The 13,919-nt window shown below is 45.7% G+C and overlaps 1 protein-coding gene across 2 annotated transcripts in view; it reads right to left on the bottom strand.

The window, feature by feature from the left end:
* The window catches only part of SNCAIP (synuclein alpha interacting protein), a 161,141-nt gene that overhangs the window by 9,771 nt on the left and 137,451 nt on the right, over positions 1-13,919 (bottom strand). Inside the window, exons 7-11 of one of the 2 annotated variants that reach the window (XM_035013988.1) lie at positions 13,563-13,688; positions 9,953-10,122; positions 4,403-4,489; positions 2,784-3,852; positions 1,373-1,413 (exon numbers count right to left, since the gene is read on the bottom strand). In XM_035013988.1, the coding sequence (XP_034869879.1) occupies positions 1,373-1,413; positions 2,784-3,852; positions 4,403-4,489; positions 9,953-10,122; positions 13,563-13,688 (1,493 nt within the window). The remainder of the gene's footprint in view (positions 1-1,372; positions 1,414-2,783; positions 3,853-4,402; positions 4,490-9,952; positions 10,123-13,562; positions 13,689-13,919) is intronic. The other variant, XM_035013989.1, reaches the window with a different exon arrangement.

Genomic DNA, 13,919 nt, shown 5'->3' with positions numbered 1-13,919 from the left:
TTCCTTCAATTTACTGAATTAATGAGACCCCTAGGGGCACTCCCTGAAATGCCTGAGATTTACTTCTCCTCTGGGCTGACCAGAGACCTGGAGCAGATTAAATTTGATTTAAAAGGTCAAGAAAAGGACGTTTCTTGTGCCTTAGTATTCTGATCTAAAAATTTATACTCACAACACGTACACTCTTATTTGGGTGTGTTTATCATTATATAGAAACAGACGCACATTCACAAAACAGTGCGGAGGATTTTGGAAGGGTGCTGCAAGGTGTAACATATTTTTCTTTTAATCTAAATAATTATATTAAAGCAAGTTTGAATGATTTAAAAGTGACAGCCTCCCTTAACATGAATTTGGGGCTTTCTTCTGAAAGAAGCCAGTCACCGGGCACCGAGTGCAGGAAGTGGCCCTCCAGGGGTCTTCTTTCACTCCTCCCGTTTCCTGCTTCGTCCGGGAGTGGGAGTTGTGCACATTCCCCAGGGGAGGAAAGAAAGCCCCGATGCAGAAGGACTTTGCCCAGAGAGGCGCCTGAGCCACTGGGGACCTTCAAAGATGATCCTTTTCTCTACACAGTCCATGCATTTTGAAGCATAAACATTTTGTTTGGGAAAGCCCCGGATGTGACTGGTGGGCACACACAGACGGGCTGACTGCTGGGCACTGGGGTTCTGAGCATTAAGCAAGAGCAATTTCAGAATGGCAGGGCCTTGCTTCTCCCCAGCACAGTGATGAAAGGAGCTTTCAGTCTAGGATCAGCAATGAAATAAAACCTCAGCTCTCCTTCACAGCTCTGATTCTGATCAGAGATCAACTCCGTCCACCCATGACAGGAAATTTAATTTCTATACTTACTTGGTACTTGACTCCATTAAAACAAAGACTGAAAGCCAAAGTCAACCGGGAGACTCAGCATGTTTGTAAGGTGAGTAGATTCCTCTGCCCTCTGCGGCTGGAATAAAGCCCCGCCAATCAGGCACTTGATCCCTTTCTAAAGCCCCGTTATAAGCCTGGCTGCTTCTATTGGGGTGTGTGTGTGGCGGGGGGGGCGGTGTCATTTTCTTCTTTCTTGGTATCAGCTCCTGCTAAGGGTGCTCTGGGACTGTGGCTTAAAAGGGTGCTCTGGGACTGAAAGGAAAGGCATGGCCTCACTGTGCGAAGGACCCACTAGCTAGCACCACGTACCGTGCATGGTTATGCAGAGGCTCTTCGGTCAGCAAGTTAGAAGAAAGGGTGATGCAGCTGCCATACATCTCCTAGAGAGCTGCAATTAAACATCATCTGAAAACATGCAACAAAGCTCAGCACGTGCACATGTCTCAGTCAACAGGAGGCATGCAGGAGGCAGATTAGCGGACAGAAGCTTCATACATACTTTAAGGAGCACGGGGAGCTGCTGAGATCATTCTTCCACTCCTGAGTGACAAAACCCAGTAAGTGACTTGGGAAAGTCTTATTTGAGCAAGGTAAGGCTGGCCGTGTGAAACCCAAAGGGGCTGGGGCTTGGGGCACGGGGGTGACTTTTCTAGCTGAAATACACACAACATGGAAGTCCTTTACGACAAAGACAATTCACGTTGGAAATCAATGTATAGTTAAAACTGGCGTTCGATTAATTAGAGCGATATTAACGGAAACTCGATTTCGGTATTGCAAAAGGAATCTGGACAGGTCTTAAACCTCACCGTGATGGAATTTCACCTTACAGCTAATAATCAGTTATGCAGGTTGGGGCTCTCTAGATTGTAGGATGGATATTATGGATCCTTCCATTCCTTAGAGTTTCATATTTTGGATGCTATACCATTTTTTGGGGATGGCACGGCATGCACAGAACACATGGCAAACATCGTCTAAAAAGATGTTCCTATCTCTTATTCACTGGTTTTATTTATTTTTTTATTTTTTAAATTTTTTTAAAGATTTTATTTATTTATTTGAGAGAGAGAATGAGATAGAGAGAGCATGAGAGGGGGGAGGGTCAGAGGGAGAAGCAGACTCCCCGCTGAGCAGGGAGCCCGATGTGGGACTCGATCCCGGGACTCCAGGATCACAACCTGAGCCGAAGGTAGTCGCTTAACCAACTGAGCCACCCAGGCGCCCCTATTCACTGGTTTTAAACCACAGATTACAGTGCATGGTTTTCCAGGAAATGCAATTATAAAATGTAGTTCATGGCACACTCCGCCATCCCTCATGTACCGAGCACTCCAGACTGCCCCAGCATTATCCTGATTAACACTTACTGGTTTGTGTCATAAAATGCCAATGCGGAGGTCCCTGTGGGTGTATGCCTTTCAAAGGTCATTCCAAAGTTGAGTGGTTAAATCTTTAGAAATAGAGTATCTATTTATGTGCTCTTTCATTGGGCTTGAGAATAAACTAGCCAGTCATCTAAGGAGAACAAATTCTTCCTGAGGAAGAGTCAGTGCCAAGGAAGGAAGGGCCTGGTTTCACATCAACTGGTGGTCTGATCTTGTAGAAATGCCTCCCAGTTTAGGACTCCTAATACTGAGGGAGCAAACTATTCAGGGCAACTGGGGGACCAGCGTATAATGTCCTGTGATGTACTTAATCTTTCTCTCTTATTTTCCAAAGGAAGAGCAAAGTGTCTATACTCTAATGTGACATATCTCATTAGAAAGCACACTGATTGGGCTTCCCGTGCATCCCTTTGGACTTTTTCTGGGGATTCCCTGTGGTGGCAAAGGTCACCAGTCTGTAGTGTGAGGAACAGCACAGAGAATTCAAAGGCAAAAAAGGGACAGTCTCCAAATAGCACTCACCGCCTTATTCTTTCCTTTGCTAGCAGAGCTCACGGGATTTCCCTTGGGGTCTGTTGTCTTCCTTCCAAGTGAGGTTAAGGGCAGTGTGGACGTCTTCAGCTGGTTGGCCGCCTGGTAGTTATTATTATTGTTCTGGTTGCCGCTGAGCGTCTCCATGATAGACCGGAAGGTTCCAAAAGGCCTTTTCAGCTGGTCCCCCGATTCACTACTTGTGGAGGCCCTCTGGAGGGGCCTGCCTTTATCTTTGTCCTTCTCCCCATTTAGCTCAGGGCTAGTTTGCTCCATCTGCACCACAGGCTCCTCAAAGGTAACTCTGAGTTTCAAGTTCTGGGAGGTCCGGCGCTTGGAAGATGGAGACTTGAGGGCGCTCTTGGGGCTCATGGCCACTTTCTGGGCAGCAGTGCTGTTAGGGCTGGGCTGAGCGGGGTCTCCAGAGGGCTGGCTTGGGGGAATGGTCCCTGAGCCAGGACACTGGGATTCCAAGTCAGGTTCGCTGCTCTCTGAGGTGGGGGATGGGCTATGGCCATCCAGAGATTTGGAGGCCTTGATGCCAAAAGGAAACCTACGTCCCGATGCCAAGGTGTGTTTCTTTATCATCAGATGTAAGCTTTCTGCGCTGTCCACACTCTCCACGCTTCCCACGATGGGCTGCGGCCGGGGCCTGTCGGCCTTCCTCACAGGTGTGCTCTTGGGGTCCTCAGAGGTGTTGGAATCCGTGTCGGACTCACTCAGGGACCGCTGCATCAGCTGCCTCAGCCGAGCTAACTTCAGTTCCCTCTTCTCCGCAGGGATCTTCTTGGAGTTTCTAGAGGAAGCCTGAGCATCCTGGAATTCCAAGGACAGCTTTTCCTGGGTGCAGACATTCTCTGAGATATCTTTTCCCAGTAACTGGCGTAGGATTTTGTCAGAATCTTCGTCTTTTGCTTTGGCCCTGGCCCGGCTGGATGCTGACAGGCTTCCAAGAACCTGAAGCCCCTCTTGGACTCCAGGTTTGCTTTTGGCTACAGACTCATCATCAGCATCTGGAGATTTCCACTGGGACCTCCTGGAAGCTGGGGAGGACGGTGAACTGAAAGATGATGAAGAACATATGAGGGAATTTCTTATCACTGAATTCCTTCACTGCCACGAACGACTTAACAACAAATCGACAGGACTAGAGTAAGAATAATCCCTTAATGTCTGTGCAAATCAATCTCCATAGTGGCAACTATGACCAAAGTATAGTGCCTCATACCTAATGCCATGACGATATAAATTTGTCTACTCTTTTACTGTTTACACATCAATTTTGCTCTAATTCTATTATTCTCATCTTCAACAACCTTACGAACCTACATATCCTTATTTCCATTTCACAGATGAAGAAATGAAGGAGTCCGAAAGAGTACATGACTTGCTTACAATCGGGGAAAGAAGAAATGACAGAGCCAGAGATGAACCCAGGTCTTTTGACTTTAGGCCCAAGGCCTTTTCCCCCTGAAATGTCTCAGTTTTATTCCTCTTTATAAAAATAAAATATTGTGGTCTTCTTAAAGATATTTTCCCTAGAAGTCCAAAAGAAAGCTCAGAGATTAAAAGTAACTAAGAACTCTAACCACCCATGTTCTTGGTATTACCTGGGTGAAGAAAGGAGTGACTCTGATTTCTGGGCTTCCAGAAGTTGCTGGAGCTGGTTCTGCAATGTGACGCGTTCCATTGTCTGTCTAGGAAAAACAAATGGAGACACATGAGCTCTCTGATACATGGCCGCTACTATAAATGAGTAGCTATAAACTTTTTCACGATTATTTCAATAAATTGCAACAAATCCCAAAGCCTTACAAATGTGCATATTCTTCATTTTGCAATGCAGAAATTTTCCTAAGGACACAGCCAAGTACCCAAAAGGATGCTTATTATTCACACTAACAAAAAAACTGTAAATAACCTAAATGCTCATCAGTAAGACTAAGTGAATAATTTAGTTATTTCCATAAAGGCAGCTATTAAAAATGAGAATATATTTCAGTATCCATGACATAGGAAAGGTTTCCCTAATACATGTGCATAAAGTACACTTTATGTATATATATGTATATTAAGTAAAAAAGGAAATTACAAAATACTGTGTGTAGTATACCATTTTTAAGAAATCTCCATATATAATGTATATATATTATTTATAACGTGTATACTTATCTAATTTACTCTCTCCAAATTGTTTAAATCTTTAAAGTAATTGAATTAATTTAGTGATCAGAGAAGAGCAAAATAAAACAACACAGCTATTTCCGTATTGGGTAAAAACCATGAAATAACTTGGTATTTTCTTACATGAAGGGAAACACGTATGGCAACACTCATTTTCTTCTGGAGATAAGAGCATGTGTTTCAAATTTAAGAAAATCAGTTAAAAGCCACAGGTCACAGAAATTGAAATCAGTTTAGAAAGCATATTACAGAACCTGAGAAAAGTGAAGCCAACTGATTCTGACTTTAGAAGAATAGCAGTATTTACTGAACTCTAGGATTAGTGTGCTGACACCCCCACCTCAAGAGGTCTATCACATTCTAATCCCTGGAAGGTGGGACTATGTTACCTTTGGTGGCAAAAGGGAATTAGTGTTGCAGACAGAATCAAGATCCTTTATAATCTGATAGGAAAACAGGGAGATTATCCTGGATTATTATTATTATTATTATTATTATTATTATTATGGTTTATCCAATCTAATCACGAATCTTTAACAGTGAGGAGGAGGTAGAAGATGAGGTCAGAGCCACTCAAAGTGTGAAGACTTCATCTGTGGTTACTGGCTCTGAAGACGAAGGAAGGGGCCATGAGCCAAAGAATGCAGTGCCCTCTAAGGACTGGCAATGCCCCTTTGCTGACAGCCAGCAAAAGAAGGGGACCTCGGTCTTACGACCACAAGGAACTGATCCTGCAACCAGACCCATCCCAGAGCCTCCAGAAAGGAATGTGGCCTGTGGACACCTCGATTTTAATCTGGAGACCCATGCCAGTCTTTGGAACTATAGAGCTGTAAGGGGAATATAAGAATATTAGACACTAACTGACTGAGCCACCCAGGTGCCCCGAGTTGCAAGTGTTCTTAAAATGACCACGGGACCTTAGATCTGGGCTTGAGGAAGCCCACTGTTCTCCTTGCCAAGTGTCACTGCACATACTCAACAACCATTGGCCACCTAACTCTAATTCTGTGAGATCAGACTGGGATGACACCCTTCCATCTCCCCGAGTACTCTGTTTTTCAGACATGGTCAGTCTTAGTCCTAACATTGTATCCCTAAGACAAGAAATGTCTATGATTTCAATTTGTCTCACTCATTCTGTGACTCACCTACTGAAAACTAATTGTCTAAAGGAGGAGCCAGCAAACTTTCCCCTAAAGGTCAGAGAGTAAATATTTTAGGCTTGTGAGTCATATGGCCTATGTCATAACTAATCAACTCTGCTTTTGTAGCATGAAATCAACCCTACATGAAAGGTAAATGATTGTGTGTGTGTGGCTGGGTTCCAATAAAATTTTATTTACAAAAACAGACAGGCTGGATTTGGCCCATAGTCTATAGTTGGCTAACCCTTATTCTAAAGAAAGAATAAAAAACTAAAGTACATTCTACTTTTCCCACTTTGCAAGCTGGTACTGCCAGTCAAATTTTTAAGAACAATAGTGAGGAGCTAAAGTAGATGAAGCAAGATTACAGTCTACTTTTAAAGGGTTTGTGAAGTGTCAAAGTGAATTATGGTACAGTTAAGAAAACTATTTGGGGGCGATTGGGTTGACTGATGATTGGAATTCCATGTATGAATGGGGAAAAAAAAAAAGGACTCTACTCTCTAGATTCTAAAGAAGACCCTCAGCAAGGACTGCCCAATTTTAAACACATGATCATGTGAAATATGATTATGTAAAAGCATATGAAACATGAAAACATAGATGGGCATATGCCATGCTGGGGCTGTTGTTAACCTAGTACCATCAGTTGGGTGGCTAAAACAACAGAACTTTATTTTCTCACAGTTCTGGAGGCTGGAAGTCTGAGACCGAGGGGTTGGCAGTATTGGTTTCCTCTGAGGGCTGAGAGGGAGGCTGTTCCCTGCTTCTCTCCTTGTTTCTGGTGGTTTGCTGGCGCTTTTGGCTTGGGGACGCATCACTCTGATCCCTGACTTCATGTTCACCCAGTGTTCTCCCTGTGTGTGTCTGCCTCCACAGCTAAATCCCCCCCTTTTTAAAGATTTATTTATTTATTTGAGAGAGAGAGTGAGAGAGATCACAGAGGGAGAGTGAGAGGGAAAAGCAGACTTGCTGCTGAGCGGAGAGCCCGACACGGGGCTCAATCCCAGGACCCCGAGATCATGACCTGAGTCATGACGAAGGCAGATGCTTAACTGACTGAGTTTCCCAGGCACCCCTAAATTTCCCCCTTTGATGACAACGCCAGTGATACTGGATTTGGACACACCCTCATGACCTCATTTTAACTTGACTCCTTCTGTAAAGACCCTATCTCCAAATAAGTGGATAATCTGAGGTACGAGGGGTTAAAACTCTATCCTATTCTTTGGGGGCGGGATGGCATAATTCAACCTGTAATATCTAGGCTTGTACATCAGGACCTCTAACAGAGCTGAAGGTCGCCACTTTTTAAACAGTAGTTAACGTTTATTAACTGTAAAGAGTTAGTAGAAAGGCTTTCTGGCAGGAAAAGGCACTCTGGACTGTCTCTCACTCAGAATTTTGGACTGGAAAAACTTGTGGTTCTCATCCCTCCTCCTGTACCTTTCTGTGCTGCCCTCCTCCTGTACCTTTCTGTGCTGGGGGTGCCCTGGAGCCTGAAGGGCACAGGCTACAGTGCCCAAACCCAGTGGACTTCCCTGTTCACTTCTAGTTCTGCCAATCTCACTGAGGCACACGGTAAGTAAAAAACGGGGGTCTCCAGCCTAACCTCTCATATTTTATCTTGTCACTGGCCTCACCATAATTGTCTACAGCATTCAGCTTCGGAGACAATGGAAGAACTGTTATCTATTAGCGTACTTGTGTATTTTATTCTGGGCCCATCAACAGAGGGGGCAGCCAAGACCCTGACCTTGAAGAGTTCACCAATAAAACAGTATTATAGCTCATGAACAGCTCACAGACTCCATGGTACAGGATGGAGGACAGTGTTTTGTGATCTTTCCTCTGAGTATGAATCTTAAGGAAAAAAAAAAAAAAACATTCTCTTGGACTATTTTAAAGCTCCTCTGAATGGATATGTCCATACACTACCCAGGGGGGAAAGGATATTGCCACATTTCTGGAAGGATATCAGGCAACATCTATCCACATTTTAAATGTGTATGCCCTGTGTTTTAGCAATTCCCTTTCTAGGAACTTAACTTTACAAATACTTACACATGCACATAAAAACATATGTACAAGTGTGTTCGCTGTGGAAAGGCAACTTATTGAGTTGTGAGTTTGTGTGTATTTTCCCTTCAATTGCATTAAGTCCTTGAAGCTTATTTAATTCACCCGCCCCAGGGGAGTTTTGTATAACAGGGCAGAGGACGCTTGGAGGGAACCCCTTTTATATTTAATTTTTAAACCTTATTTGTGTCTAGTAAAATCCTAACCAACTCATTAAAGTGCGTACTCTAGTAGGGGGAGGGTGGGAGGGGACAGAGACCTGGTCTCCGGGGTGAGAGGGTGGAAGTGGACAGATGAAGGTTTCTCCCAGCTTAGAGAAGAGCCCGAGGGTCTAAGGGCTTGTCATACTGTTGCATGATTAGCGAAGGCCTCCCAGCCATCGTAGGTCTCTTTTCAAAAGGAAACAAAGTATTTTTTATTTTTTTACTTTTTAAGATTTTATTTATTTGAGAGAGAAAGAGCGTGAGAGAGATCACGAGCGGGGGGGAGGGGTAGAGAGAGAAGCAGGCTTCCCGCAGAGCAGGGAGCCCGATGCGGGGCTCGATCCCAGGACCCCAAGATCATGACCTGAGCTGAAGGCAGACGCTTAACTGACTGAGCAACCCAGGTGCCCCAAAAAGAGTATATATTTTTTAAAGATTTTATTTATTTATTTGACAGAGAGAGACACAGGAAGAGAGGGAACACAAGCAGGGGGAGTGGGAAAGGGAGATGCAGGCTTCCCGCAGAGCAGGGAGTCCAACGCGGGGCTCAATCCCAGGACCCTGGGACCATAACCTGAGCCGAAGGCAGATGCTTAACAACTGAGCCACCCAGGTGCCCCCGAAAAGAGTATTTTTAAAAATAATTTAAGACACTCCCTATTTTGCTTCTAAAATTTAACTTTTCGGGTTTATCCTCTTAATCGGTCAACATGACTTTGAATACCAATTGGGATTTTCAGTGAATCCCTCTCCAATATGCAACTGTACTTTGACTGGTGTGTTTGCTAAGGGCTGACCTTAGTCCTCTCAGGTGGTGTCGGCTCCTTGATTCTTAGGACCGCTAGAGACCTACCTGATGACTTCTCCTCTGTTCCCCCGTCGTCAGGCATATCATGACAACCTCCCAGAAATGCTCCCTGACATCTCCATAGGCAATGGCTACCAGTTTGATAATCTCATCAAGAACAGAACTGACTCCATCTAGACCAAGAGGGTTTTAAGTAACATCGCGCTGTCTGAACGCTATTTTCCATTCCGAGGACTCAGGAATCGTCGGCTTCATTTTTGTAAATCTTAACATTGGTGACTGTTGTCAGATGGCCTGTCTGTAATTCCCCAAATACACATTTTTTGTTGAAAACCTGAGAAACTGGCCCATGTCTAGTTTTTTTTTTTTCCTTCTTCTCTCTCAGGCTTTTTATGATTTCTTAGAAGGTAAAGGACAGAAGTTTGGGGACGATGCGTGTGTGTACCTAAGTCATCGGGCCGTGAGCTGCGCACGCGGAGAGAGGCTGTCTCTCATCCAATGTGCCTCACATTCCCTGCTCACGGAGTTTGCTCTGCACTGTCTGCTTGTGGAAGCATCCTCCTTCCTCTGCACAGATGCACCCATCATGTGGATGCCGGCTGGCAGGACTTGGGGTGGAAGAGGAAAAGGAGATGGGCAGAAGGCTAGGAATTCTCCAGACAACCGGCACCGGGCTCGAACCTGAGCCAAGTGAGGACCAGCCCGACTTGGTTCGCAGGGACGGAATGGGCCACTTACTCCTTCAGCTGCTTGGTTAGCTTCACCACCTGGGAGGCCAGCGACATGCAGGTCTCCACCACCACCAGGTACCGGGAGCACAGCGTGTGCCCGTGGTGCTCGGCGCTCTGGGACGGCTTTTCCCCCGCATGGTTCTGCATGGTAACGTTTGCTCCATATTCCACCAATGTCTGTGGGAACGTGCAGAGGCATGGGATCGTTACAAGAGCTCCCTGGCGACATTTTGGAATGACGGGAAGAGAAAGGTGAATGGAACTTTTCCTGCTAGTCCAGTACCAGTTACCAGAGACCATGGCAGGGTGGGGAGGGGGGCGAAGGGTATCATCACATACAAAAGAGAGCCTCTGGTGGCTTTGTAGGGGTTGGTATCAGATACTTCCCTCAGAGCCTTCACACATGCAACAGATCCTGTCCCAGGGCTACCAACCCACCCAGCCTTGGAGGAGCCAGCTGTGAGGGGCAGACCCTGCTGCTGTCCTGAGGGGGCTGTCTCCTGGGTGAGCTGCTTTGTTCCTTTCAGTGGGTGGGCCCAGAAAGTTGGGGACACCTGCAAGGAGAGAGTGGGGTTTTGTTTACCTGTTCCTATTTGCTTGGGAAGCACATGTGGCCTGTTGCTGAGCCTACCCCATCAGAAATAAAAAGCACTGGAGAGAAATGACCTGCAGGGGCTGTGTGTGGGGCAGCCCACACTCCCACCATGTGTCTGGCAAGGATATGACCCATGGATTGAGGAGACGTCGTAGAAGGGGGCTTGGGGTGAGCTTGCTATCACCCCACTACGGAAGGAGAGGGTTCTCGGCAGAAAGAGCAGTGGGCGTGATATAGGCAGGGGGGCTGTATGGGAGGAGGAGGCCGTAAAGTGGGGGCCAGATCTCCCAGGTCAGGTATCAGTGGGGAGGGAGGCTCCAGAGAGCCCTCTGAAGACCTCACCCATCAGGCCCAACAGAGGGTCAGCACCTGAAGGCTGCCACAGAGGACATCAGTGGCCCACCACCGTGAGCCAGAGAAGGAATTACAGCTTTCAGGGAGAGTGCCATGACCTCTGCCAAAGAGACGGTTAACTTTTCTCTCCTCCCTCCTCCTTGTCTCCAACACTGAGCCCAGCAGAGAGAGGAGAACAGGAGTTAAGGTGAGGTGTACAAAGCCAATCACGGCTCGGTCCCTTAAACCCCGAGTCTAATCTGGGCTGGAGAGGAGAATACTTTGATTCAGCAGTAACGCCAAGATTTTAAACTGGTTTGGAGTCAATGTTAAGGCACAAGCAAGCAGAAAGTTACGGAATCTGACCAAGGCATCGTTAGTAAGGAAGAGAGACTTGATGGACCACGGTTGACATCGCTAATTAAAAAAAAAAATCAAAATTCTTTTCTATTTATACTGTGGTGACATGAGATGCCACAGAAAGCTGTTACATCAATATTAATCAGCTGCCACAATCTGACACATCCTTGGACACTATCAAGATGAGACTTGACCCCTGGGTTTATATGAGTAAAAGGTACTATTGTTCCCAAAAGTTACACTTAGGATTTTTAAGTTCCCAGATTGCTTAAACTCAGAGGTCACAACAGCCTGCCCAGAGTGTCCCTGTCAACACTCACTGATCCCACTCCCTTGACTCTGGCCTCCGCCATTTCCCTTCCAGAGTTTCCTAGACTCAGTCTCTGCCGCCTCTCAAAAGGGCCTTTGCTCACATCCTGTTCTACTCTCAGTCTCTCTGTGTCTTTTCTTTTCTTTTTTTTTTTTAAATCTCACACTCAGTGGATAGACCCGCTTCCAAGATTATCCAAGTTTCCACAGCCACGGTATCTAGTGCCAAAAATATCATTTGTGTTAAGTGGAGAGATGAATGGCCCAAAAGCACAGATAGCCTCTCTTTGCATATAAAAGAAAAATGACTGAAATCTCAAACAGAATTAGTGCTATCAGCTGGTTTTCTTTGGCTTTCAGTCACTTATTAGCTGATAAAAAAAAAGTTCAAGACTAGTAAATATTAGAGTGTTTTGTTAAATGGAAAAAAAAGTGAAGTTTTTGGTTATGTTCAATTACTTTTCCTCCACAGAAAGTCACGCTACTCCTTTCATCTTCCGTAGATCCTGGTAATAATTTAAATTTCTCTCTTTTCTCGGCTCTGGGTTCTCATCACTGCTTTTACAACGTGGTGCCTTAAATGAGAAGATGCACGTGTTGCCAACATTAGTGGGGAAACGTCCAGACACGTGGAATATTTCCTATCCCTTCGTTCTCCAAAGGGCAAAAGCTCTAGAGAGCGTTCTGCTGTTACCTCTGCCTTTTGCTTTTATTAGTCTCTTGCCTTTCACGCCGACAGCTTTTCCAGATCCGCTCCTGTCATCTTCAGAGTCTCTTCTACCTTCCTAAACAACCGGTTCTCACTGCCCGATTTTCTTTTTTGGATACAGTCTACCCTGCGCACAGTAGGACGTCAGTAAGTGCCTGTTAAATCAGCACGCTGAGTTGTAATAAAAGAAACAACATATAGTAAGGCAACAAAAGATGCTGCTCTCTTAGAGTTGCTGTATACGCATAGCTTATTCTGAACTGCATGAGCTCAGTGAGGTGAAAAGCAGTTTCTTTTCTCACGGCCTTCGGCCCTACGTTGTCAGTCAGGAAAGGGCTTTCCTACACCTCAGGCAGATGTGGGAACACGTCCACAGATGCTGGGTCATTTTCCACGATAACAATGGTGTGATTGTTCTGGCGCTGGTAATGACGCATTCATAAATCAAATTCCAGGCTAAATCTAAATAGAGCCTTTCCTTCCCGCACACGGTCACTCTTCTTGCTCCTCCTCCTCCTCGTTGGTCACCTTCTCTCTTTGCTTTGTCATTCAGGGCCTTAACATTTTTTTTTTTTAAGTCAAGGGATCTATCTGCTTTTTATATTCACATGTTCCTCATACTCCTGAGGACCCTCGTTGGGCTTTTAGCCACATGCTATTGTGATGGCGGCACTGGGTTTGGCTCAGCTTCATTCACCAAAGCACTGGGTGGAGGGGAGAGATTCCGACTCTTCTTGTGGGAACTCCACATGATCTAAGCAGCATGTGGATACTCTCTCAGGTGGCTGGCGGCAGGGGGCAGAACCTACCCCCCTCTCCTGGGGCTCTGCTCCCCAACCCCACATCCTTGCACACACAGACCATGGTAACACCTGTGAGGCAGGTAGGACTACAAGGAGGAGGCCACCTGAGGCTGTTGGTTGGACAGGCTGGCCACCCTGCCTAGCTGGCCCGTGGGCTGAGGGGAGCAACAGTAATACCTGAGGCCTCCCTGTAACCAGTTCTGGGGCTTTCTGAAGGCATTCTAGAAGCTCTGCCCTGCCCCAGAGAAAGGGGGGAACCCACAGCCCTCCATCTGCAGTCCCTTTCGACATCCTGCAACACTCAACGAGAAACTCGTACGGCTCTTTATGCTGACATTTCTGTGAGTTTCTGGAAATACGAGTATATCAACTTAATTCCTTACGATCTACTACAACAGAAAAAGCTGACTTAATCCACACATGTCTTCCAGTACACAAAATTTCCAATTTTTTGGTTTCATTACTTGATAAACTCATTTGTCTCCTCAAAGCAGCAGGGCCTGTGTACCTGGATGCACCCGAGAAAGCCGTGCTGGGAGGCTACGTGGACGGCACTGTTGCCATCTTGGTCCACTTCATCCAGGGAGATGCCCTGTTCTTGCATAAACTGGAGAAGCCAAAGAAGAATTTTTTCCTATAAACATAAAGATAGTTGCAATTAATGGAATATTATGCAGCAAGTCTGAAATAAAGACAGAGGGAAACAAAACTCTGACGTGGGAAGCTTACATACAACCAGGTTTATCGTATCAGCAGAAAATACCCTTCCTTCTGAACTGAAAATCCATGCATCTCTCTGACTCAAAGTCCATGAAAGAGGAACGCTCAGAGAATTTTAAGAGCGGGGAGTTATGTCAGAAATGCT

The sequence above is a fragment of the Mirounga leonina genome, unplaced genomic scaffold (genome assembly GCF_011800145.1).
Source record: "Mirounga leonina isolate KUSES-001 unplaced genomic scaffold, KU_Mleo_1.0 Mir_168, whole genome shotgun sequence".
NCBI lineage: Eukaryota > Metazoa > Chordata > Mammalia > Carnivora > Phocidae > Mirounga > Mirounga leonina.
Note: the sequence above shows the minus strand (reverse complement) of the source record. Positions and strands in the feature narration are given on the sequence as shown.